We start from the raw sequence: 26,400 nt of genomic DNA, 5'->3' as shown, positions 1-26,400 counted from the left end.
CCAGTCACAGTAATGAAACACATGTATGCAGCTGTGCTGGAATAAAACAGGTGGTGCTGTAGGACTAGTGATGATGAGTGTGCATGACATGGGCAAAAACAACTTCTTTTGGTACCTCGCTTCTGGATGCAATATTACAAATCTCACTCAAAGTCTATAGTATGTCAATATCTGTTGTGGAGTTTTGGCTTAGATTGTTACCCTTCCAATCATTAGGCCGGGTTCACACTGCAGAAGATTTAGTCTATCCGGAGATTCCGAGTGGGGGCAGCGCCAACGGAATCAGTCGGCGTTAGGACCACATAGACATTGTCATCCCTATAGACGGCAAAGTCTGCGGAACGGAGATCCGCCAGAACATTAAACGAGTTCAATGTTCTGGCTGAAGTTTTTCGAGGGGATTTTTCTAGGTGGAAAGTCAGCCTTGAAAATGCTGCAGTGTGTACTGTGCAGCAGGATCCCAGTCTTTAGTGTGAACCCAGCCTTAGGGGTGAATTCCACATCAAAATAAGCAGCAAAATCCACATTTGCAGCAGAAAAAAATTACCCTTAGAAAAGTATGGATTTGACCCTGACCAGATTTTGAAATATTATATACATGGAAACTGGTTATCAATTTGGTACAAACCTGTAGTAAATTGCTAAATGATATACAACACAATCCTAACATAGGATCACCAGAGGTTGTTGATTTCATAATGTCTATTTCATCAGTTACCAAGCAACAGAGACAGCATCGTCTCAATGCTTTTATAAGACATTCATCTTTATGTGACAACATCTTGTAGAAATCTGTATGGAAGATGAGTATTTGTGTTTGCAATATGGATAAAACAACATAAGTAAATACTGACATATCACTAAATTAAAGGGGTACACCGCTGGAAAACATTTTTTTCTTAATCAACTGGTGCCAGAAAGTTAAACAGATTTGTGAATTAGAAAAAACTAAATTAAATAAAACCATCACCTCAAGACTAATACCAGACAAACTGATACGTGATGGATTTAAAAGGAAATAGAGAACCGTGCTTCAAATTGATGATAATAGCAAAAATATATTTAGTAAAAACAAATACAAGAAATATATATAAAAAGCCTCCTTACACAGGGCCCTTGTGGGGAGGAAAATAATGTATAAGATATAGTAGACAATTATACCGCTCTATAAAAAATATCAGGAAAACCATTAATCTGACATCTATTACTCCGAAAGTTGCAGTCATCAATTGTAATGCATATGAATGAATATATATTTAGTGTTCCATATGTAGGTAGCCGTATCAGAAATATATATTTACTAGCTGGTGATATTCAGAGTGTTAGAGTAGTCCAGGATCCATAAATGTCCGAGACTCCGTATGCTGTATTGGGCGCTGGCGCGCGCTCCCACGGCTGGTCAGCCTGCCACAGATCGGGTGGGAAGCCGCCAATCACAGAGAGAAGAGATGGAACTAAAGAGATGATACAGCCTCGTGGAGAGTCTCGTTGTCTGACATCAGCCAGGTTATAGGGCTGGTGGAGATGGAAAAGCCGTTAAAAGTAGATGGAACCATGCGGCTGGATTAGGGATCGATGTCGGTCTTTGCGGTCATGTAGAACAAAGTCCCGAATAGATGCGGTAATGATGTGGTAGTTCACTTCTAGACGCATTTCAGGGTACTAAATGAAATGACCCTTTCCTAAGTACTAAAAATCCATATGATGGCTTATTTTTTGCAGCACCAATTCTACTTTGCAGTGACATTAGTCATTTTACCCACAAATCTACAGCGAAACGGAAAAAAAAAATCATTGTGTGACAAAATTGAAGAAAAAATGCCATTTTGTAACTTTTGGGGGCTTCCGTTTCTATACAGTACGTTTTTCGGTAAAAATGACACCTTCTCTTTATTCTGTAGGTCCATACGATTAAAATGATACCCTACTTATATAGGTTTGATTTTGTCGTACTTCTGGAAAAAATCATAACTACATGCAGGAAAATTTATACGTTTAAAATTGTCATCTTCTGACCCCTATAACTTTTTTTTTAACGACATATGGGGATGTATGAGGGCTAATTTTTTGCGCCGTGATCTGAAGTTTTTAGCAGTACCATTTTTGCATTGATCTGACTTTTTGATCGCTTTTTATTAATTTTTTCATGATATGAAAAGTAACCAAATGTTACACTATGCGCTAGGCCTCACACCCTGGCCGTGAGCGCATGGTCCCCTTACCTTCTGCTGCAGACGGGGCTAGCCTCGCATCACTTGACGCGCCTGCATGCGAGCCCCAGTCCGTCACTCTCTGGGTGTTTCTTCTGCCTCTGCCTCCACCTCTCTGCTCCGGCGCGCGTGTCCCCGTCCCTTAGGGCCTGCGGGCACCGGAGCTTTAAGATTTAAAGGGCCAGTATGCTCATTAGTGTAGCCACCTGTGGCTTGTTTATAAATTCCTCCACCCTCCTCAGTTCTCTGCCGGATCTTTGTTGCCTTGTGCCCTAGAGAAAGCGTTCCTTTGTATTGCCTCGCCGTGTACCAGATTTCCTGCTCTTGTGACTTGACCTTGCTCCTCTGCCGCCTGTCTACTGAACTCCTGCTACATCCTGACTACGCTACTGTGCCGCCTGCCCTGACCTACTGCTATCCAGACTATGAGTTGCCTCATCCCTCCTGTGCCTCGCATCTCCTCAGCCGCCTGTGTGGTCGAGCTGTGCCAGGGGTAGCAACCTGAGTGTTGCCTGCAGCTGCAAGCCCATCCTGCTTTGTGGCGGGCTCTGGTGAAGACCAGCGGCACCTTAGACTCCGCTCCCTGGTACGGTCTGAGTCATCTGCCACACAGGTCCAGCGGATCCAAATACACCGGAGTCCTGTCTTCAGAAACGTGAGTGTTACACCAAAAATACGTTGTTTTGGACTTTGGAATTTTTTTGCGCATACGCCATTGCCGTATGGTTTAATTAATTATATATTTTTATAGTTCCGACATTTACGCACGCAGCACACACTGCACACACTGATCTTTTACACTGGTCACTGCAAAGCCATAGCTTTGCATTGATCAGTGTTATCGGCGGTCGATTGCTCAAGCCTGCATCTCAGGCTTGGAGCAATCAATCGCCGAACCAACATGCCAGAGGAAGGTAAGAGGACCTCCGCTCGCGTCCTAGCTGATCGGGACAACGCATTTTCACTGCGGTGGTCCCAATCAGCCCCACTAAGCAGCCGAGAAGCTTTTACTTTCATTTTAGACGCGGCATTCAATTTTGAATGCCGCGTCTAAAGGGTTAATAGCTGCCGTGCACATGTTATATCGCGGGAGCAGGTCAAGGACGCAAATATACGTCCTTGGTTGTTAAGGGGTTAATTAAACCGCACGGTCAATGGCATACACGCAAAAAAATTCCAAAGTCCAAAATAGCATGTTTTTGGTCACTTTTTATAGCACAAAAAAAATGAATAAAAAGCGATCAAAAAGTCAATTTTAAAAAAATGGTACCGATAAAAACTTCAGATCACGGCACAAAAAATTAGCCCGATACCGGCCCGTACGCGGAAAAAAAAAAGTTGTAAGAAGATGACAATTTTAAACGTATATATTTTCCTGCATGGAGTTATGATTTTTTTCAGAAGTAATATAAAATCCAACCTATATAAGTAGGGAATCATTTTAAACGTATGGACCTACAGAATAAAGATTTTTACCGAAAAATGTTCTGTGTAGAAACGGGAGCCCCCAAAATTTACAAAATGGTGTGTTTTTTCTTCAAATTTGTCGCACAATGACTTTTTTTTTCCATTTCGCCATGGATTTTTTGGTAAAATGACTAATGTCACTGTAAAGTAGAATTGATGCCGCAAAAAATAAGCCATAAAATGGAATTTTAGGTGCAAAATTTAAAGCCTTATGATTTTTAGAAGGTGATGAGGAAAAAATGAAAATGCAAAAACGGAACACACTGCACACAGGGGTTGAAAGAAAATGTTTTCCAGTGGAGTACCCCTTTATATATGCAGATAAAATCATCTGTATTTCGTGTCCATAAGTAGCTATGTATTTTCATACACAATTCAGTGTAGCCAGCATGATACTGTGTCGGCAGTCATCTGATCATCACTGAACCCTCTGCTGCCAGCTATACCTACACAACAGAAGAGAAGAATCTGGGCATTCTACATAGTTGTTTTTAAAGGGTACCTTTCATCAAAATTATAGATTAATATTATAGATTAATGTATGCAGAATAACTTTCCAATTGCATGTTATTAAAAAATATGCTTCTTTCTATTTAATTTTCCTCCCTACCAGTCCTGGCCGCAAGCCCTTTTTATAGATTTCAGACTCATGCTCGAGTCCTACATCTCTGACTGCAGCCGGGACACAGACAAGCTCAGCTGGCAGCTCTGAATCTTCTCCTCTCTGTTTATGACTGAATGTGCAGAGAGTAGAAAGATCGGAGCTCAGATAGTAAAATGAATGAGGGCGGAGTCAGGAGTATGCCCTACTGTGCTATGAGCACAGTGCTGGCTCCTGCCTGTCTGTGTCCCGGCTGCAGTCTGAGATTTAGGGCTCAAGCATGAGTCTGAAATCTATAAAAAAAAAGACTTGTGACCAGGACTGGTAGGGAGACCTCTAGTGGTCATTTTTCAAAGTGGAAAATGAAATAGAAAGACTCTTATTTTTAATGACATGCAATTGGAAAGTTATTCTTCATACATTAATCTATAATATATCAAATGGTTTTTTTTGATGAAAGGTACCCTTTAATGTATGTTGTCTGAGTTCAATAAAAAGGTCTGTTTTGTATTATATTATCTTGTGTATGTGTGTCGCTGATTTATTTGGTCAGATTTTTTTCCCTTTATTAGCTATACATTTGCTGATCTTCACAGCAATAGAAAAAAATGACTGTCAATGTAATACACTAGGCCCAGATTTTGCTAATTATCCGTGTCTTATCTTGGTGCAACATTTTTTTTTTCTTTTACACATCATTAGATGGCTTACATAGATCAAGCCTGAGGAGCAGAGGTAAGGCCCCCCAGCTACCTCCACAGGGGAGGTTTGTTAAGCAACTGTCATGGAGCATGCTGTAAGTAAGTACCGTAATGTGGTGACCCACAGTGTATGGCGGGACCACGGGGTGTAGCAGTGAGGGTGGTGGGGCCAGATGTTGTTAATCCATAGTTTTCGTGATGCCAAGATGTGGTTGTGTGTAGGGCACCGCCGTCAACCAACCCAGAAATGGCATACAGTGGTCCCTCAAGTTACAATATTAATTGGTTCCAGGACGACCATTGTATGTTGAAACCATTGTATGTTGAGACCATAACTCTATGGAAACCTGGTAATTGGTTCTGAAGCCACCAAAATGTCATCCAAAAATAGGAAAAAAGTGAGGATTAAAGAAAAATAAGTAGATAACTAATATAGATAAAGCAAGTTCTTACATATAAAAGTAATAAAGAGCTGCTGGGAGCTGTAAATCAGCTTCTTCAGGGTCCTGTACAGTACACACAGTGTCCTATAAAAGTAAAATGGAGCCGCCCTCACCTGGTGTCCAAAGGAGCAGCTAACCCTGGCACAGGTAAAGAGTAGTACAGAACATGTAATACATCCCTGTACTGTAGGGGGCGCTACCAGACAGCCAGTCAGTACATGCACTTCAGTATTACAGGTGTTTACCAGTGATTGCCCATTCTAATTTGTCGTGTCGGTTCTTCCAGCCATTGACACGTTTCACAGATCTGGACTGTCTGTAGGTAGCATTGTATGTTAAGTCTGGTTTCAAGTTACAATGGTCCAGAAAAGACCATGTATGTTGAAACTATTGTATGTTGAGGCCATTGTAAGTTGAGGGATCACTGTATATTAAATGAGTCCAAAGCAGGTTTTGATGCAACTGGAACTTTACTGAAGAAGGTAGTATAACGTGTCTTACAGAGGTGACCGGGACACAGGGAACCTCTCAGGCTTGCTTGGACTTGTAGTGATAATAATGATGATGCAGGCCACTGTGCTACTGTTATGACTTTGGTTGGGACAGTAGAGACTTGACTTGTAAACATAGATGAGACTTACAGATTAGATGTGGCTGCAGACTTGTAGGCTTTGGCCTAGCTGGACTGGACGTAACATGTACAGGACTTGTGCTTCCTTACTGTCCAGGTGTGGAGACTACAGCCCTTTATATATCAGGGGCTGGACTAAAGCCCATTGGTAGCTGGTTGCCTGTGGTTACCTGTGCCTCTGGAACTCTGAGTATCCGGTGATCACATATCACATGACCTTATCACATGACCTTAGGAAGGTCCTATACAGTTTAAGCACCCTAATAACCTTTGGGCATAGTTTATATTCACTGTACAATACCTAAAATATACATATATAATTAATGTACAATAGAAATCATAATAATGACCTAGGGGGATCCTGCAGGAGATCACTGTGGACTTGAGGGACCTGAGAGGACTTTAGGAACTGTACAGAACCCTGTTCTGTACCGGGACACGACAGTAAGTATCACTATCCAGGGCACTCATAGAAACCCATTTCCAGGAATCTAAAATCCCCAACTCATATTCTTGCAGATTTGTTCAGTTTAGATATAATTGTCTCTATCCATCCATAAAACAAAGAGCAGTATTGTTCCTCAGTTCAGACACTCCATTGTAAAAATGTCATGAAATCTTATCCCTTCTCACTACTCCAATACTTTTGTTGTAATAGAGCTTATACTTAATTATTATTATTAAACACAATTAGTTTAGTCATCCGATGTTGCAATGACATAGTACCATTTACTTCAACGCGATGACTAAGCTAGATGTGTTTACTTAAAGTATCTGTCAGCAGTTTTGACCCATCAAACTAACTAACTAGATAGGCGAGGGGTAGCTACAGTGTAACTATCCCTTGGTGGATAGTCCTGTAGATCATACAGCAAACATTTGGCCTCAGCATTTAAAAAAATAAATATGTGACTGAAAAACACATCTAAGTAAAGTGATCCCTCAACTTACAATTGCCACAACATACAATAGTTCAACATACAATGGTCTTTTCTGGACCATTGTAACTTGAAACCAGACTCAACATACAATACTACAGACAGTCCAGATCTGTGAAACGTGTCAATGGCTGGAAAAACCGACACAACAAATTAGAATGGGCAATCACTGGTAAACACCTGTAATACTGAAGTGCATGTACTGACTGGCTGTCTGGTAGCGCCCCCTACAGTACAGGGATGTATTACATGTTCTGTACTACTCCTTATCTGTGCCAGGGTTAGCTGCTCCTTTGGACACCAGGTGAGGGTGGCTCCATTTTACTTTTATAGGACATTGTGTGTACTGTACAGGACCCTGAAGAAGCTCCTGTCCTCAGTGATTTACAGCTCCCAGCAGATCTTTATTACTTTTATATGTAAGGATTTGCTTTATCTATATTAGTTATCTCCTTATTTTTCTTTAATCCTCACTTTTTCCTATTTTTGGATGACATTTTGGAGGCTTCAGAACCAATTACCAGGTTTCCATAGAGTTATGGTCTCAACATACAATGGTTTCAACATACAATGGTCGTCTTGGAACCAATTAATATTGTAATTTGAGGGACCACTGTATGTGCGAATCCAACTTAAAGGGCTACTACCATGCCCCAGTGTTCTGAACATTTTGTTCAGAACGCTTAGAGTGCCCGGCCGTAATGGCGACGTCACAACCACGCCCCTGTGACGTCACACCACGCCCCCCCCATGTATGAGGAGGGGAGGGCATGTCAGCCACCAAAATTGATCACCCGCGTCCAAAACTAAAGTAAAAGCTTTCCGGCAGCTCAGTCGGGCTGATTGGGACTATCGCGATAACATTGCGATGTCCCAATCAGCTAGGACGCTAGCGGAGGTCCCCTCACCTGTCTCAGTCACGTCCGATCGGCGTTTGATTGCTCCAGACCTTAGCTACAGGCTTGAGCAATCGAGCCCCTAGAACGCTGATGAATGCAAAGCTATGGCTTTGCAGGGATCAGGGTAAAAGATCAGTGTTTGCAGTGTTATAGCCCCCTATGGGAGCTATAACACTGCAAAAAAAAAGTGGAAAAAAAAAGTTAATAAAGGTCATTTAAAGGGGAACTCCGCCCCTAGACATCTTATCCCCTATCCAAAGGATAGGGGATAAGATGTCAGATTGCGGACCCCCGGGATCTAGGCTGCAGCACCCACCTGTACGGCTTCCGGCAAAGCTGTGGGCTTCGGATCCCGACCACAATGGCGGAAGAGAGTGACGTCACAACATCATGCCCTGCCCCGCAATGGAAGTCTATGGGAAGAGGAGTGACGTCATGCTCTTCCGCCATTGTGGTCGGGATCTGAAGCCTCCAACGTTGCCAGAAGCCGTACAGGTGGGTGCTGCAGCCGAGATCCCGGGTGTTCCACTGCTGACATCTGACATGTCTAGGGGCGGAGTACCCCTTCCCTAATAAAAGTTTGAATTACTCCCCTTTTCCCATAAAAAAACATATGTGGTATCGCTGCGTGCGTAAATGTCCGAACTATAAAAATATATAGTTATTTAAACCGCACGGTCAATGGCGTATGCACAAAAATATTCCAAAGTCCAAAACAGGATTAAATATCATGAAAAAATGAATAAAAAGCGATCAAAAAGTCAGATCAATACATAAATGGTATCGTTAAAACTTCAGAACATTGCGCAAAAAATGAGCCCTCATACCAGCCTGTACGCGGAAAAATAAAAAAGTTATAGGGGTCAGAAAAATGACAATTTTAAACGTATACATTTTCCTTCATGTAGTTATGATTTTTTCCAGAAGTACGACAATATCAAACCTATATAAGTAGGATATCATTTTAATCGTATGGACCTACAGAATAAAGAAAAGGTGTCATTTATACCGAAAAATGCACTGCGTAGAAACAGAAGCCCCCAAAAGTTACAAAATGCCATTTTTTCTTCAACTTTGTTGCACAATGAATTTTTTTTCCGTTTCACCGTGTATTTTTTGGTAAGATGACTAATGTCACTGTAAAGTAGAATTGCACAAAAAATAAGCCATAATATGGAATTTTATGTGCAAAATTGAAAGTGTTAGGATTTTTAGAAGGTTTAAAATGCAAAAACTGAAAAACGCTGAGTCCTTAAGGGGTTAAGATTTTTTAACAGAAGTGGTTTGCAAATCGGTTTAACTTTCTGGCACCAGTTGATTAAAAAAAAAAAATGTTTTCCACAGGAGTACCCCTTTAAGATTCACACTGTTAGCACAAAATGCCTAGAAACTGCCCATAAAGGATTGCAAGTAAAATAAGCAGAATTATTAACTGTTGCAACCCCCGAGGATTTGGCCTGTTTTAGAAATGCTAAAACCATTCTTAATGAAAATCAGAATTGGAAAGGAAGAGGTCCCGAGAATAAAGGACCACAATGCTGATTTCACAAAACATCTCAGAAGAGGAGCTACATACTGAAAAGCTACATACCTCTGTTACCTCAGCTAAAATCAGTGTAAATGGGTTAAAATACCACCATGAACTATACAGTCACTGGTTCCCTTATGTGATTTTTGCATCAAAGAATTAACATTAAAAATAAAACAAAAAAAAAATCCTGCCTGTTGCTAAATGTCTATATGGCTATGTTTCCCCTTGTTTGGGGCAGGGTGCCTGGCATAAAGCATCTCTGGCTTACTTCTGATTGGCCAGACAGGACACCACAGGAACTATTGTGCAGGTGTCTGATAAAGTGTATGCATCACTGGTTTCTGGCAGTGGCTACTTGGGTAGATAACAAAATATTACACCAATGTAAACTGTTTTCTTTTGCAACAGGGAAAATTTTGTTTATACCTGTTTTAATAAGATTAAACAGTATATAATACTAACTAACAGTATTCAGTCATTATACAGTTCAACTGCGGCCCTTTCGGGTGGAAACATTTCCTAGCATAGGCAAGCAACTGCAGCTAGACCTAGATGATCACAAAGGGTTAAATAAAGTTTAGAAGTGCTTATAATAAAAGGTAAGCACAAAAACAATGGATCACAATCTGAGGTGAAGAGAAGATCAAGAACAACATGAGAAAATATTATTTTACTGAAAGAGTAGTGGATACTTGGAACAAACTTCCAGCAGATGTGGTTGGTAAATCCACAGTAAGTGAATGTAAACATATCTGCAATATACATATATCCGTCATCAGATCCCAAACAGGAACAAGACTTTTAGCTAGAGATGATACAGTTCCAGTCCATAGAAATCCAGGTTTCTCATTTACGTCACCACTGCAAACACGGCAGCAGCGGCCGAATGTCAATAGCAGGACAAGTAATTAGCACTGAGACAACATGTTTTCTAAGAAATAGTCCGGGTAGAAACAGGGTTAAGAATGTGCCACATGTGCCTGGGTGGTGGTAAGGCAACTATGGGCGCTTCTTGTGCTTATTGGCAGATCAAATGATCCTCTGTACTGGTGGCCTATCTGGGCTGTCCAGAGCCTGTGCGCTCTTATGTTACCCTTGCTCCTAACAGCTTGGCAGATCGGCCTAGTTGGTCGATAATTCATTGATTCTACCACCCTGCTTCTCTCAGTCCAATGCTGCGCCTCTTTTCATAGTCTCTTTACTGGGAAATATGTTTTCAAGTGCATCTTAGAGGCATATCTAGCAGTCACCGATCTCTCATCAAGTAGTACACTGGCCAGAAGTAGCCTCTGGGAGCCTTTTATAGGGCAGTGGAGGAAGAACTTTTACGCCCCCTTGTGGCAAGTTCAGTGTCCAATTAGACCAGCATGCCATGTCCTGAAGTCTTCAGGGGTGAAGTAGGCAAATCAGTAAAGTGCAGCTGGACATTGCCACGTACGCAGATTTGATGCCCACCCTTAAATGTGTAGTTACCGCCTCCTAGTGTCCCTAGAAGTCAACCAGAATTATTATTTTTCTTATTCCATGACATCCCACTGGGACATTTTGGGGTCACTCTGACTGCAGTGTCTGGGTGCAATCATACCACATTTTTGCAATACAGTACAATGTGAAAACTGTATGCACTGACTCGCCATTGAAAACCTTATGACAAACAATGCATCCGGTTGCATCCGTTTTGCATCTTGTACTGTTTTGTAAGTTTTTTTTTCCCATACCCAAAACCATACCCTACCATGGTTTTTGGTCCGGGTAAAAAACCATATTAAACTGTATACATTTTTTTTAAACATGAGAGTCAATGGGAACGATACAGAACCATATGTGCGTACGGTTCCATCCGGTTTGCACCATATGGTTTTTGACTTTGCACTTTTTTTTTATTTGGAATCTCTATCACACAAGTGAAACTTTATTCATAATGGAGTGAAAAGTTATTAAAAACATACATTTTTTTCTTTAAAAAAAGATACAACCGGACATCATTTTTCAAACCGTATACGGGTTAGGCTGAATTCACACCACGATTGCAGCCTACAGTTGCAGGATCCATATACTAAGGTTTTAGGTCCGGTCACAAAACCGGATACAGGGCAGAAATGAGCCGATCGGAGTCACTGTTTGACTCTGGTCGGCTCATTTAAGTGAATGGATTTCAGCGCCGGTCCAGCCAGGGTATGGGAGTGTCCAGTTTTCCCCTCCCCCAGCCGGATCCGGCAACCGTAGGCTGCAATTGTAGATGTGAATACAGCCTTAAAATTTGTACACACGTTTTGATGCAGTTTAGGGTGCATTCAAACCACGTTTTTGCAATACAGTTCCCGTATCAGGTTTTTGATGAAAAACCGATTCCTCAAAACCTGACAAAACGTATGAAAACGTGTGTATAAATTTTAACCCGTATACAGTTAAAAACTGTATACGGTTTAAAAAATAATGTCCGGTTGCAACAATTTTTTTTTAAGAAGAAAACATATACGTGTTTAACTTTTCACTCCATTATGAATAAAGTTTCACTTGTTTGATTGAAATTCCAAGAAAAAAAACTGTGCAAAGTCAAAAAAATGTATGGTGAAAACCGGATGGAACCGTATGCACATACAGTTCTGTACGATTCCCATTGACTCCCATGTTAAAAAAAAACGTATACGGTTTAATACAGTTTTTCACCTGGACCAAAAACCGCGGTAGGCTACGTTTTTGGGTACGGGAAAGAAAACTTTACAGGATGCAAAACAGACACAACCTGATGCATCTTTTGGCATACATGGTATGTATATAAGGGGGCTATTATCACTTTGTCTTGTTATATGCCTGAGGAAGGAGGCGATCCTGTAAGCCCTCCGAAACGTGTCGCAATAAATCCTATCCATCCACAGGCTTTTTGGCCATTTTGTCTTACTCTCCTGGAAGGGGATGATGTGAAAGGTAACTTTACCTACACATATCCCCTAGTGAAGTAAGTTCATCTGAGTGATAATCTACTAAAATATGGTTTGACTGTTATCATGTTTTGAACTGTCTCCAAGCACTGGTTTTTCTATTTGTCTTTATCTTTTGGCATACGGTTTTCAATACGGTTCCGTATTGTTTTCACATAGAAAACGTATACGGGAACTGTATTGCAAAAACGTGGTGTGAATGTGCTAGTTCACACGCTAGTAACTAGCAGCGGATTTTCCGATGCGGGAAATCCGCTGCGAGTTACGCTACCATTCATTTGAATGGGTCCGCGGACAGTCCGCAAATCTGACACTAAGGGTATGTTCACACTGAGGAATTGGAGAGGAATTTCCATGAGTAATTCTGCTCGCTTATTTCTCTCCAATTCATTCAGCAGTGCCATACCCCATAGTATTTAGTTAACTTTCCTCTCCTCAGTTCACACTGAGGAAATTCCGCTAGGAGAATTCGTTCCGCAAGAAGAATGAACATGTTCTTTCTTCATGCGGAAATCACGTCCTAACCCCATTGAAGTGAATGTAAACATTTTTGGCAGTCTGCCACGATTTCGCGTGGAATTCCCGCATTTTAGGCTAGGTTCAGACTACGGAATTTCCGCCTGAAATTCCTCTTTGAAATTGCAGGCGGAAATTCCGCTTGCTAAAATGTATAATGTAGTGAATGGGTTTCCGTTCACAAATTCACACTTCAGAATTTGTGAAGCGGAATTTGTGGGATGGAAAATCCGCTTGGAAATTTCCGCCTGAAGAAAGGGGTTGCACTTTCTTCAGGCGGAAATACTCGCGGAACACATTGCAGTCTATTGGAGACTGCAGTGTCCCCATGGTCCTAGCGCCTACTGATTCAGTCAGCGCTGGCCGCACTCGAAATCTCCGGGCGGAAATTTTCTGCCCAGAGATTCCGTAGTCTGAACCTAGCCTTACTGTGTGTCCTATCTTTCATTTCCGTGCGGAATACCGAGCGGATTCAGCGTGCATTGTGCGTGGAAAAAAAAACGCGTTTTTGAGCGGATATTTTAAGTGACCATTCCACTCACACCTTAACCAGTGTGAACATACCCTATTGCGGACAGTCTGTGGACTCATTTAAATCAATGGTAGCATAAGGCTAGGTTCAGACTACGGAATCTCCGGGCAGAAAATTTCTGCCCGGAGATTCTGAGTTCCGCCTGCGCCGACTGAATAAGTCGGCGCTAGGACCGCGCGGACACTGCAGTCTCCCATAGACTGCAATGTGTTCCGTGAGGAATTCCACCTGAAGAAAGAGCACCACCGGAAATTTCTAAGCGGATTTACTAAGTGGATTTTCCGCTTCACAAATTCCGAAGTGTGAATTTGTGAACGGAAAACCATTCACTACACTAGATATTTTAGCAAGCCCAATTTCTGACGGAAATTTTACGACTGAGTTTCTGTTGGAAATTCCGTAGTCTGAACCTAGCCTAACTCGCAGCGGATTTACCATAGCAGAAAATCCGCTGCTAGTTACTAGTGTGTGAATGTACAGTTCACACAGGACTGAAATGTCGCATATCTGTTGGGGATTTCCCCAGTTAATAACTTCAGTCAACATCTGCGGCATTTAATTCCAGTGTGAACACTCCCTGAAGTGTCTACAGCCAGGACTGGGAAAAACATATTCCTGAGGAGGAAGTTTATTCCTAAAGCGGCCATGTATGGTGCTAATGTATATAGCAGTTCCCCCCAGTATGGCCGCTCCACGCTTTGGGTGTGTGCTCTGTGACCTGTGTGTTTAGATCCCGGCTCCGTTGCCAGGCAACCCACGCACGGGCCGATGACGTGTATCCCGCGGGAGCCGGCTCAGCCCTGTCACTTCCTGGTTGAGGTTCGGGAGCCGCACAGTCCTCACCATGTCCCACCAGACCGGCATCCAGGGTGAGTGTTTCTGGGGGGCGAGGGTCTGAGGTAATTCACAGCCTGGACATCTTTAATGCTATTACTATAGTAGGAAAGCGGTAACTGTGTACAGGCTTGAGCGCTTACCAAACAAGGTGCCTCCAGCTGTTGCAAAACTACAACTCCCAGCATGCCCGGACAGCCGAAGGCTGTCCGGGCATGCTGGGAGTTGTAGTTTTGCAACAGCTGGAGGCGCCCTTGTTGTAAAACACTGATATAGACATGTGTCATGCTTTCTTCATCACTTATTTGGGCTTGTTAGACTAGGTTCACACTATGGAATCTCTGCCTGCAATTTCACCATGAAATTGCAGGCAGAAATTCCGCTTGCCACAAAATGTACTGTATTCTGAATGGGTTTCCGTTCACAAATTCACACTTCGGAATTTGTGAAGCGGAATTTGTGACCGGAAAGTCCACTTGGAAATGTCCGCCTGAAGAATGGGGTTGCTCATTCTTCAGGCGGAAATACTCGCGGAACACATTACAGTCTATGGGTATGTTCACACTATGGAATTTCCCGCGCGGAACTCCGCGAGACCCGTTCACAAATTCAGCGGCGGACAATTCCGCCGCTGAAATTGTTCCGCGCAAAGAACATGCAAGAACATGTTCATTCTTTGCGCGGAAGTCCGCCAGCACTGCATAGCTGTCAATGGTGATGGCGCAGTGCCGCGCGGTCCTACCGCCGGCTGCCAGTCTGAATCTCCGCTCGCTGAATTCACTGTAGTGTGAACATACCCTATTGAAGACTACAGTGTCCGCGTGGTCCTGGCCGCACTCGGAATCTCCGGGCGGACATTTTCTGCCCGGATATTCCGCAGTGTGAACCTAACCTTCCAACACTAAGTAGTGTGCATTTACCATATGTGGCGGTAATCTGGTGGTGTACACAGTAAGGGTGCATTCACATCACGTTTTTACAATACAGTTACAGTATCAGGTTTTTGATGAAAAACGGATTCCTCAAAACGTGTATAAATTTCAACCTGTATACAGTTAAAAACCGTATACGGTTTGCAAAATGATGTCTGGTTGCATCCGATTTCGTAAGAAAAAACTATACGTTTTTAACTTTTCACTCCATTTTGAATAAAGTTTCATTTGTTTGTAATTTCAAGAAAAAAAACTGTGAAAAGTCAAAAACCATATGGTGAAAACCGGATGGAACCGTACGCACATACAGTTCTGTACGGTTCCCATTGACTCCCATGTTAAAAAAAAAAAAAAAAGCGTATACGGTTTAATACAGTTTTTCTCCCAGACCAAAAAATGTGGTTGACTACGATTTTGGGTACGGGGAAAAAAAATGTCAAAACGGACACAACCTGATGCATCTTTTGGCATACCGTTTTCAATGGAGAGTCAATGCATACGGTTTTCTATACGGTTCCGTACGGTTTTCACCTAGACAGGAACTGTATTGTAAAAACGTGGTGTGACTGCTTCCTAAATGCATACCTACGCTTCCAATGCCCATCTCTAGAGATGAGCGAACTTACAGTAAATTTGATTCGTCACAAACTTCTCGGCTCGGCAGTTGATGACTTATCCTGCGTAAATTAGTTCAGCCTTCAGGTGCTCCGGTGGGCTGGAAAAGGTGGACACATTCCTAGGAAAGAGTTTCCTAGGACTGTATCCACCTATTCCAGCCCACCGGAGCACCTGGAAGCTGAACTAATTTAGGCAGGATAAGTCATCAACTGCCGAGCCGAGAAGTTTGTGACGAATCGAATTTACTGTAAGTTCGCTCATCTCTAGCTATCTCATTATGGCAGCTGGTGTATACATTTGTATGGGATAGGGTGTCAGGCTGCACTATTCTCTATGGAGGTATCCAGTAAAAAAAATAATACACATGGTATACAGTTTTTATAATGGGAGTCTGTGGGTCACGTATGCTTCGACATTGCACCCTTCAGATGTATACGCTGGGGAATCCACAAATGGGATAGACACATTGGGGGAGACTTATCAAAACCTGTCCAGATGAAAAGTTGCTGAGTTGCCCATAGCAACCAATCAGATCGCTTCTTTCATTTTTCAGAGGCCTTTTCAAAAATGAAAGAAGCGCTTTGATTGGTTGCTATGGGCAACTCAGCAACTTTCTTTGGACAGGTTTTGATAAATCTCCCCCAGTGTGAATATGCGCAGGGCGAGTGCACCATAACCAGGCGGAAGATAGGGAGAGCCCAAGGTTTGAGCAGCAGGCAGTCCGTGCCCAGCCAAATAGCCAACCAAATCAGGATTTGAGCTGAATGTTACCTGCTGCAATGGGTACAATAGACATATATAAAGGGGAGGAGAAAGTAACCAAGCCCACCAGAGGTGCCCAAAACTTCACCCAGGCGTGCATGACCCTAGGCTCTGCCCTGAATAAGCGCTAAATTTAATGGTGTAAATGCTGTCAAAACATAGCCAGCTAACTAACCCATTATGCCACAAATCCTGTGCCCGTCTTTTGTGGCATGATATACATGCTTCTGAATAATGCGGCTGCAGTCACATGGAGAGCAGCCCATGGAAATGGTTAGGATGAGATCCCGTCTATGTGGAGAAAGAGATACAGACCACATGGCTGACAGTCTTGGTGCCTTGGACAGGGTCTCCATGTGTCCTGCATTTGTGCCCACTCAAATATTAAATGGGCACTGTCACCAACTTTTTTTTTTTTAATATATGTTGTAGTACTTATGTACTACAACATATCTCTAATATACTTTCATTATTATTACAATTTTTTTTAAATTAAAATAGTTTATTTTGTATTTGAAAACAGGCCACTAGGGGTCTCCCGGAAGCCTGCCATGGCGTCATGACTGAATTAGGACCAATGCCGTCCGGGCAATCGGCCCTAATTCAGTCAGCCAATCAGCCTGCGCTCGCTCCCTGCCTGTCAATCAGACCTGAGAGCATAGAGGATGCTGCTCCCTGGCCTCACACGCTGGCTCCGCCTCCTGGCCTCAGGACTGCCCTGCACTTCGGGTGGCGAGCGGGGCTTGGGGGTAGGGGTGGGGGTGCGGGTTGATAGAGCGGGTTGGGTCCGTAACAATGATATATTGTTTTCAACACAGGGGGCCTCCAGTTGTTTCACCACTACAACTCCCAGCATGCCCTAACAGCAAAATAGATGTTAGGGCAAGCTGGGAGTTGTAGTGGTGAGGCACCCTGTATAGATGAACTAAGAGTGAAAGTCGCGCCCCCCGCAGGCATCAGTGACGTCGCGCCTGCTGGGGAAGTCTGCCTGGTAATTGAGCACACTACCAGGCAGACAAAAAGCCATTTTTAATATAATAAAAAAAAATAATAATAATTTAAGGCAGGGAGGGGGTTAGGGATAGATGGTCAATAAGCAGGGACAGAAAAAAAAAAAGATGGTGGAAGCTACTCTTTAACTTTAGGCCAGTGTACCCCCAACCTGTGGGTATGCAGCTCTGGCAAAACTACAATTCCCCTTATGCCCAGACGTTGTAGTTTTGCAACAGCTGGAGGGCCGCAGGTTGTGCGATACCGCTTTTAGACTATAGCATCTACTAGAGGGTTTGTTCGGGTTAAAAAATTACTTTTAAATATTAAAGACTTACATTTCTAAACAAAGCAGAGTCCTAAACATATGTGTCATCCCATTATACTATGTGTGGGCACTAATGCACATAAGACTAACCCTGATGTGTAGACATCCTACTAGTTCACAATGCCCCACATTAATCACTATCCTACTGTAGATTAAAGAAGCACTGCAGGATCTTTTCTTCCTTTACCCATTCATGCACACTCCAGCGGAGCTGTAACTGGGTCATGTGATCACAAGTCTGACCCACAGAAAATCAATGCCAGAGAAAGTGGTCAGCTATGGGTAAACTGACTTCCTGTGAGCTAAAGGATGACGTTATCACCTATCAGATTGTACAGGCAGCTCCCAGACCCCTCCTCCCCGAGCTCTATCTGTATACTACTGCTGCTGTCTCTGTGGGATCAGGATATATAGTAGTCAAATAGTATAGTAGTCATACACCTCCCCTTTTGCAATTGTGCAAATCACAGCAAAAACGTAGCCAAAATGTATAATAAATAAATAAATAAATAAAATGCTGTACAATTGTAATGTTAAAGGGGTTCTCCGGTGCTTAGATATCTTATCCCCTATGCAAAGGATAGGGGATAAGATGCCTGATCGCGACGTTAAAGGGGTTCTCCGGTGCTTAGACATCTTATCCCCTATGCAAAGGATAGGGGATAAGATGCCTGATCGTGGGAGTCCCGCCGCTGGGGACCCCCGTGATCTTGCACGCGGCACCCCGTTTGTAATGAGTCCCCGGAGCGTGTTCGCTCCGGGTCTGATTACCGGCGACCACAGGGTGGGCGCGTGTGACGACAGCTATCACGCCCCCTCCCGTAGGCTTGCATTGAGGGGCGGAGCGTGATGTCACACGGGGGGAGTCGTGACGTCACACGCCGCCGGCCCTGTGGTTGCCGGTAATCGGACCCGGAGTGAACATGCTCCGGGGACTGATTACAAACGGGCTGCCGTGTGCAAGATCAAGGGGGTCCCCAGCGGCGGGACTCCCTTGATCAGGCATCTTATCCCCTATCCTGTGGATAGGGGATAAGATGTCTAAGCACCGGAGAACCCCTTTAAGACTTCAAACCTTCATAAAACACTTGGAGACTAGCCAGGTGATTAGGTCACATTAGTTGAATTGCAATGATGAGACTCCACCCCTTCTCTTGATTCATAGTATATGCAGTTTGACAAAATGAATTTCTGTTCTGAAATAGAAATCAGTATGGTGAAAACCGGTAAGCACAAGGCACACACAAGAACCTCTACATGATTCTCTACTAAAAGCCTATGCACTAAATAAGCAAAAAAGATGAGACAACAAGAAGTGTAGAGCTGACACTATTGATACGTGACCCCTGAAGCACTCTCACATATGTAACTGTAGCCTCTCCTCTGTACTCCGCTCTGCGGCTAACAAGACAGTATTCCGGCCTGTAGTCGGCTATCACATTATACTAGTATAGGATGTCAAGAATGTGTGGCACAGGATAACTTATTCTATATACTGTGTGTACGTGCAGATATACCTGTTGCTGGGGATTGTATATAATCATGCTCTAGAATTCCTGCATTGTGCTGGGAGAAGATAAAGGTTTCAGTTATTATCAGTGCCTACTGGTGCCATATTGGTCCAGTTTCAGACCATTAGGGATCAGTTGTTGCCCTCTTGTCATATACTCCCTTTTAAAATGAATGGCTGACAGTGTCCTGTATGGATATGCAGAATCCACCATGGTGAGAACCACTCTTACATATCGGCTCTCCATTCTGACTTGTAAAAGGGGGGTCCAAAGTAGGGATCGACCGATATCAGTTTTTTAGGGCCGATACCGATAATCGGTGGAGGCTAGGGCCGATAGCCGATAACTTATACCGATATTCCGGTATAAGTTATCGGCTATTTAACCCCCCGCGACACCGCTGCAGGTCATTGATTTAAAGCGGGCGCTTTAAATCAATGCACTGCAGTGGCTTTTGCGGGGCCATAGGCCGCCGCCGCTACCACCCGCTTCTCTCCCCTACCTGTCAGGGTGGTCCGGGCCATCCATCCTTTCTGTAGTGTCCGGGGGCGTTCCGGGTGAAGGGTGAACCGGTCTGGGCTTTCCTTCTTCTCCGGCGGTCATCTTCTCCACTCCGGGCAGGCTCCGGCCTAGTACGCTGCATAGATGCCGCTGCGCAGTGACGCCCGTGCGCAGCGACGCACCTGACGTCAAGGCGTAGCGGCGTCTATGCAGTGTACTAGGCCGGAGCCTGCCCGGACCACCCTGACAGGTAGGGGAGAGAAGCGGGTGGTAGCGGCGTGGATATCGGTATAAGTTATCGGCTATCGGCCCTAACCTCCACCGATTACACTACAGGAATGGGTAAGTTTAATTTTTTTTATTGACTCGGAGGGTGGGGGAGGGGCCCGACCGGTATAGCGGTATGGGCAAAAATCCATACCGGTATACCGCCCAGCATCACGGTGGGGGGTGCGACCCGGTGCGGTGGGTCGGGTGTGCGGCGGGTCGGGGGGCAGGGCATTATCAGCTTATCGGCAAGGTAATTGCCGATACCGATAATGCCCAAAATCGTGATTATCGGCCGATAATATCGGCCATACCAATAATCGGTCGATCCCTAGTCCAAAGGTCCTTGGGTCTATTAGGGTACCCTAATAGGAAACGTGGCCCCTTAAATAATGATATTTGAATTACTGTATGAGTAGACTTTTTAGAGTACATTGGGGAGCATTTATTAAGAGCGGCCTCTGAGGCACTATTCTTATGTTAATGTACACTGGAGAGGTATGAGATGGAATAGATTTCTGGATCAACTATGTTAAATCCACAAGGCGGTGGGAAGTTTTGCCCCTTCCTGTTAAAGGAGAACTCAAGCCACAGAATAGGGGATAAGTAGCTGAATGCGGGTGGTCCCACTGCGATCTCCGGAATGAGACATTGCTCTCAGTGAGGGGTGTGTCCTGCAGATGGCACGCGATCCATTAAAGCATACCTGTCAGATTACCCCAAAAAAACTAAACTGTTATACGTTGCTCAGTATCTCATCCTGATCATGTGTATATCATTTTTATGTGTCTATGATCTATATTTTTCTCAGAATTAGCTTTATTTCTGAATTACCTTAATGTTGTCAACTAGAAACAGGGGGCGGGTCCCTTTCTTCTCTTCAGGTGATAACCACTCTCCCTCCTTCCTCACTCTCCTCAGTCACTGATCTCAGGAGTGAGCATCTGTAACCCTTTCCTTTCTGGTTTAACCCCTTAAGGACTGAGCGATTTCACGTTTTTGCATTTTCGTTTTTTCCTCCTTGCCTTTAAAAAATCATAACCCTTTCAATTTTACACCCAAAAATCTGTATTATGGCTTATTTTTTGCGCCACCAATTCTACTTTACAGTGACATTAGTCATTTTACCGAAAAATCCACGGCGAAACCGAAAAAAAATTCATTGTGCGACAAACTTGAAGAAAAAAATGCCATTTTGTAAATTTTGGGGGCTTCCATTTCTACGCAGTACATTTTTTCGGTAAAAATAACACCTTATCTTTATTCACTAGGTCCATACGGTTAAAATGACACCCTACTTGTATAGGTTTGATGGTGCATTACTTCAGAAAAAAATCATAAATACATGCAGGAAAATTTATACGTTAAAAATTTTGATAACTTTTTATTCACTTTTTTGTGGTATAAAAAGTGATCAAAAATGCGCTATTTTGGACTTTTGAATTTTTTTGAGCGTACGCCATTGAACGTGCGGTGTAAAAGCGGTATATTTTTATAATTCGGACATTTCCGCACGTGGTGATACCACATATGTGTATTTTTATTTTTATTTACACTGTTTTATTTGGTTACTAGGAAATGCCGGGTGATTCAAACTTTTAATTCAGAAGGGAATACCTGAAAGGGTTAACTTTTTTTTTTTTACACTTTTTTTTTGCAAGCTGATAGGTGCCATAGAGACATATCAGCTTGCAATGGCTGATTTCATTCACAGACTGCTGCCTTGCCGTTGCATGGCAACAATCAGTGAAATCGGTGATTGATTGCTCCAGCCTGTAACTCAGGCTGGGAGTAATCAATCGGAGCCCGGACGCCACCGGAAAAGGTAAGAGACCTTCTTCACTCCGGGTAGCTGATCGGGGCCTCGCGATTTTATCGCGATGACACCGATCAGCCCGACTGAGCAGCCGGGAAGCATTTAGTTTCACTTTTGATGCGGCGCTCAGCTTTAAGCGCCGCATCAGAAGGGTTAATAGCGTGTGGCCGAATGATCGCGGGTCCCGGCTGTGAATAGGCGCCGGGACCATCCCGCTATGACGCGGGGTCCCGCCGGGACCCCACGTTATAGACAGGGACCGACGTAAGTCCTTAAGGGGTTAATGCTATATACACTATGGCCGACATTTATCATGGTCTTTAGGCGTTTTTTTGTGTCTACAAAAGGCGCAAAAAAGACGCAAGCAGGGTTTATTTGTGCCTTTTGGTTTACACATTTCTGCTAATTTTGAGTTCCAATCCATGGATTTTAGCAATACACATGATATGGAAGGGTTTTATGAACTGCGCCTTTTTGTGAAAAGGAGCAAAGCCTCTGAAAAGTCTCTAAAACTACACCCGCCCAGACTTAGCTTTTTGGTGAATGTGAAGAGAGAAATTTCAGAAAATGTGACCTCCACAAAATTTATCATATGCTCTGTGACCATTTAATATATTTGGTTCTCCTACACATTACCAGCACACAAAAAAAGTGTAGAAAAATGCTTCACTTACACCTACAATGATAAATGCTTCACTTACACCTACAATGATAAATGCCGGCCTATGTGCTTACAGCTTTTGCAAAACTACAGCTCCCAGCATGCCCACACATCCTTTGTTGTAGTTTTGCAACAGCTGGAGGCATGATTGGTAAAACTCAGATTTACAGCAGGGTTGCTGTGTTCCTCCTACTGTTGCAAAACTACAACTCCTAGCATGCCCACACATCATTTGGCTGTGCAGGCATGCTGGGAGTTGTAGTTTTGCAACAGCTGGAGGCATATGATTGTAGTCCCCCTGCATTAGATACATACATACATTGACTTAATTTATTCATACACATACACATGCACATTACGTAGACAACACAGATTTACACACATATATATCCACACACGTATACATGCAGGGACACTTATAAATCCTCCATTCAGTCCCCATCTTCAGTCACCAGCTCCTTTCATCATCTGCTCACAGGCAGCAGTGTACTCCCGCCTCTCCCCCCTTCTCACAAGAGGAGACTGACGTAACCAGACAGACAGTGAGGGAGCCGCTTTATCACAGCAGCTTTAGATCTGCAGACCTGTCAATCATGAAGTGGGTCCATGACGTAGGTGATGACCAGTGGACACAACCAGGCTGGTATGTATCCCAGGGGGCAGTTCTTTGACTGGATTTTCAGTATGAAATACTGAAAATGTTTTAATGAAAGCAATTGCAAAATCTATTGGTTGCATGCTTTACAACATAAATATCACAGAAATTCCCTCAATAGAATAAAGATCCCACGCATATGCAAATTTGAGTCAAAACAGAGGCAGAGAGCGTGAATACAGATCAATGGTTACTTTATTAATACACACAAAGTATAAAAATACAACAGTAGAGGCCAAGGGCCAATACAGCGACAAACATATAAGATTACATACTGGACACACAATAAAAAGACTGCACAAAATTGACACTACCTCAGAAAAAAGAGCCCAAAATAGGGAACAGGTAAGTGGTATGGGAATCACTCAAGTGAGTAAAAAACAGCCATCCAGGTAGGCTCAAAGTATAATTAGATACATTACCCAGTGGTATACAAGTAGTAATGAGGAGCGCCACTGCTTTACAACATATCAAAAGTTTTTATATCTGACATGGCCCATTTTAATTTATTTGGGAGCACCGAAGAGACCCAAGTACAGCACTACCCCAGTACCGCCACCACCCGCTTCTCTCTCCTACCTGTCAGGGTGGTCCGGGCCATCCATCCATCGTTCCTGTAGTGTCCGGCGGCATTCTGGGTGGAGGGTGAACCGGTCCGGGCTGTCCTTCTTCTCCGGGGGTCCTCTTCTCCACTCCGGGCAGGCTCCGGCCTAGTACGCTGCATAGACGCCGCTGCGCAGTGACGCCCGTGCGCAGCGACGCACCTGACGTCACTGCGTAGCGGCGTCTATGCAGCGTACTAGGCCGGAGCCTGCCCGGAGTGGAGAAGAGGACCCCCGGAGAAGGTTAGCCCGGACCGGTTCACCCTCCACCCAGAATGGCGCCGGACACTACAGGAAGGAAGGATGGATGGCCCGGACCACCCCCATTACGGGTAAGTTTATTTATTTATTTTTTTTATTGACTTGGAGGGTGGGGGAGGGGCCCGACCGGTATAGCGGTATGGGCAAAATCCATACTGGTATACCGCCCAGCACTACGGTGGGGGGGGGGGTGCGACGCGGTGGGTCGGGGGGGGGGGGGCGGTCGCGGTGCTGTACGCCGGGGCGGTTGCGGTGCGGGGGGCGGGGCATTATCGGCAAGGTAATTGCCGATACCGATGATAATGCCCAAAATCGGGATTATCGGCCGATAATATCGGCCATACCGATAATCGGTCGATCCCTAGGTCAGACCCTATGCGATCAGTTAGTTATCCCCTTTGCTGTTTTGGCTAAAATTCACCTTTAAAGGGAAACTCCACTCCTGGTGTGGGCTTCGGGGGTTGCCATGCCACCTAGTGATATCACGCTCCGCCCCTCATGATATCATGCCTCGCCCCCTCAATGTAAGTCTATGGGAGTTGCCATGACGGCCGTCACCCCCCCCCCCCCATAGGCTTGCATTAAGGAGGCGGGGCGTGACATCACAAGGGGTGGAGTGTGGCATCACAAGGGGGCGTGGTGACCCCCGAAGCCTTAACCAACATTTGGAACTAAATGTTCTGAACGCTGGGGAGTGGAGTACCCCTTTAAGTCCCATATACATCATTTTTTTTATTAGCACGTTTTTGCTTGTGCAAAGACTTGCAACATTTTCACACATGAAGACTGGCATATGACGATCATAAATTCCTCCATTGATTTTTCATGGTCAATGGATGTTGAATATTTGTTTTCTAGAATAAATGTGGATTAAATGTGCTGTCTCAGTACTCGGGCTTCCTTATTTTACATTTTGTGCAAAGATAAACTGTTCACTGAACAAATATGTAATAGAAGAAATAGAATACTTTTTCTTTAGGGAATGTTTTACTGCAACCTCACAACATTAGTGTAGATCAGTGTTCCCATCCAGGGTGCCTCCAGCTGTTGCAAAACTACAACTCCAAGCATGCTCGGACAGCCCTCAGCTGTGTTTTAAAAACACTGGTGTGGAGTAAGTTACTAGATGGATCAGTGTAGCCATACACTCAAACTTGACTGGATTATGGAAATGCGTCATGCAAATACAGATGGAAAATGGGGATTGGCAAATACAGCAGTACTTATAGAAGGAGATTTATCAAGGGATTTAGAGGGTTTCTTACAAATGTCGCACGTGCGCCAAAGCAACTTTTTGTGAAATTTTTGTGGGCTGGTAAAAAATACCAGTCAGCCCTACCTAAGCAATTTTCAGTTTTCACTTTGCAGTGGTTGTAAATTTATCAAGTCCAAAAGTCCCACGTAAGCATAAAAAAAATTTAAAAAAAGTTGCAAGTGTAAAAGCCAGGTCAGACCTGGCTTACAAACTTGCTTTTGACAGCATTTTCAAAAAGTCGCACAAAAGCGACTTTTTGCGCAGCTCAGCTCCCCATCACCCACTCACATCTAACACCCATCCGCAAGCTGTTGGGACTACAACTCCCAGCATGTCCTCACTGTAAGGGGATGCTGGGAGTTGTAGTCCTGCAGTAGCTAGCGGATGGCCGGGAAGTGGAGCTTTACAAAAAGTTGCAAGTGCAACTTTTTGTAAAGCTCAGCTCCCCGGCCACCCGCCCGCATCTACCACCCACCCCCTAGCTACTGCAGGACTACAACTCCCAGCATGCCCTTACAGTAAGGACATGCTGGGAGTTGTAGTGGTGCAGGGCGGGCGGAAGATGTGCAGGGGGGGTGACATGCTTGTCACCTGCCCGCACATCTACAACTCCGAGCATGTCCTTATTGTAAGGAAATGCTGGAAGCTGTAGTCCTGTGGCGCGGGCGGGAGATGTGCGGGCGGGTGACAAGCTTGTTACCCGCTCCCGCTACACCACTACAACTTCCAGCATGTCTTTACTGTAATGGCATGCTGGGAGTTGTGTTAGTGCGGCTGGTGAGCAGAAGATGTGCGGGCGGTTGACAAGCTTGTCACCCGCTCACACTGCAGGACTACAACTCCCAGCATGCCCTTACAATAAGGAAATGCTGGGTGTCGTAGTTGTGCGGCACGGGCGGGTGACAAATGTACTAACCTATTTTCCGTGTTTTTTTTTTTTTTTTCTTCTCATTTCAGATCCATGTATCCTGTGGACTACTTCGGATTCAGTGGGCT

General features: G+C 44.1%; 2 protein-coding genes across 5 annotated transcripts in view; one reads left to right on the top strand and one right to left on the bottom strand.

Annotated features, from left to right (window-relative positions):
- The window catches only part of TMEM117 (transmembrane protein 117), a 283,837-nt gene extending 277,631 nt beyond the window's left edge, over positions 1–6,206 (bottom strand). Inside the window, exon 1 of the mRNA XM_056573968.1 lies at positions 6,064–6,206. The gene's annotated coding sequence lies outside the window, so the exon portion shown is untranslated. The remainder of the gene's footprint in view (positions 1–6,063) is intronic.
- Positions 1–26,400, top strand: part of TWF1 (twinfilin actin binding protein 1) — a 100,608-nt gene that overhangs the window by 26,210 nt on the left and 47,998 nt on the right. Inside the window, exon 2 of one of the 4 annotated variants that reach the window (XM_056573973.1) lies at positions 4,981–5,013. In XM_056573973.1, coding sequence (XP_056429948.1) covers positions 4,981–5,013 — 33 coding nt within the window. Of the gene's footprint in view, positions 1–4,980; positions 5,014–5,047; positions 5,079–14,154; positions 14,281–16,559; positions 16,579–26,400 lie in introns of those variants that run through there. The other 3 variants (XM_056573976.1, XM_056573974.1, XM_056573975.1) reach the window with 3 other exon arrangements.

The sequence above is a fragment of the Hyla sarda genome, chromosome 4, assembly GCF_029499605.1.
Source record: "Hyla sarda isolate aHylSar1 chromosome 4, aHylSar1.hap1, whole genome shotgun sequence".
NCBI classification, from domain to species: Eukaryota; Metazoa; Chordata; class Amphibia; order Anura; family Hylidae; genus Hyla; species Hyla sarda.
The sequence above is the reverse complement of the archived record's forward strand: the minus strand, read 5'-3'. Positions and strand labels throughout refer to the sequence as shown.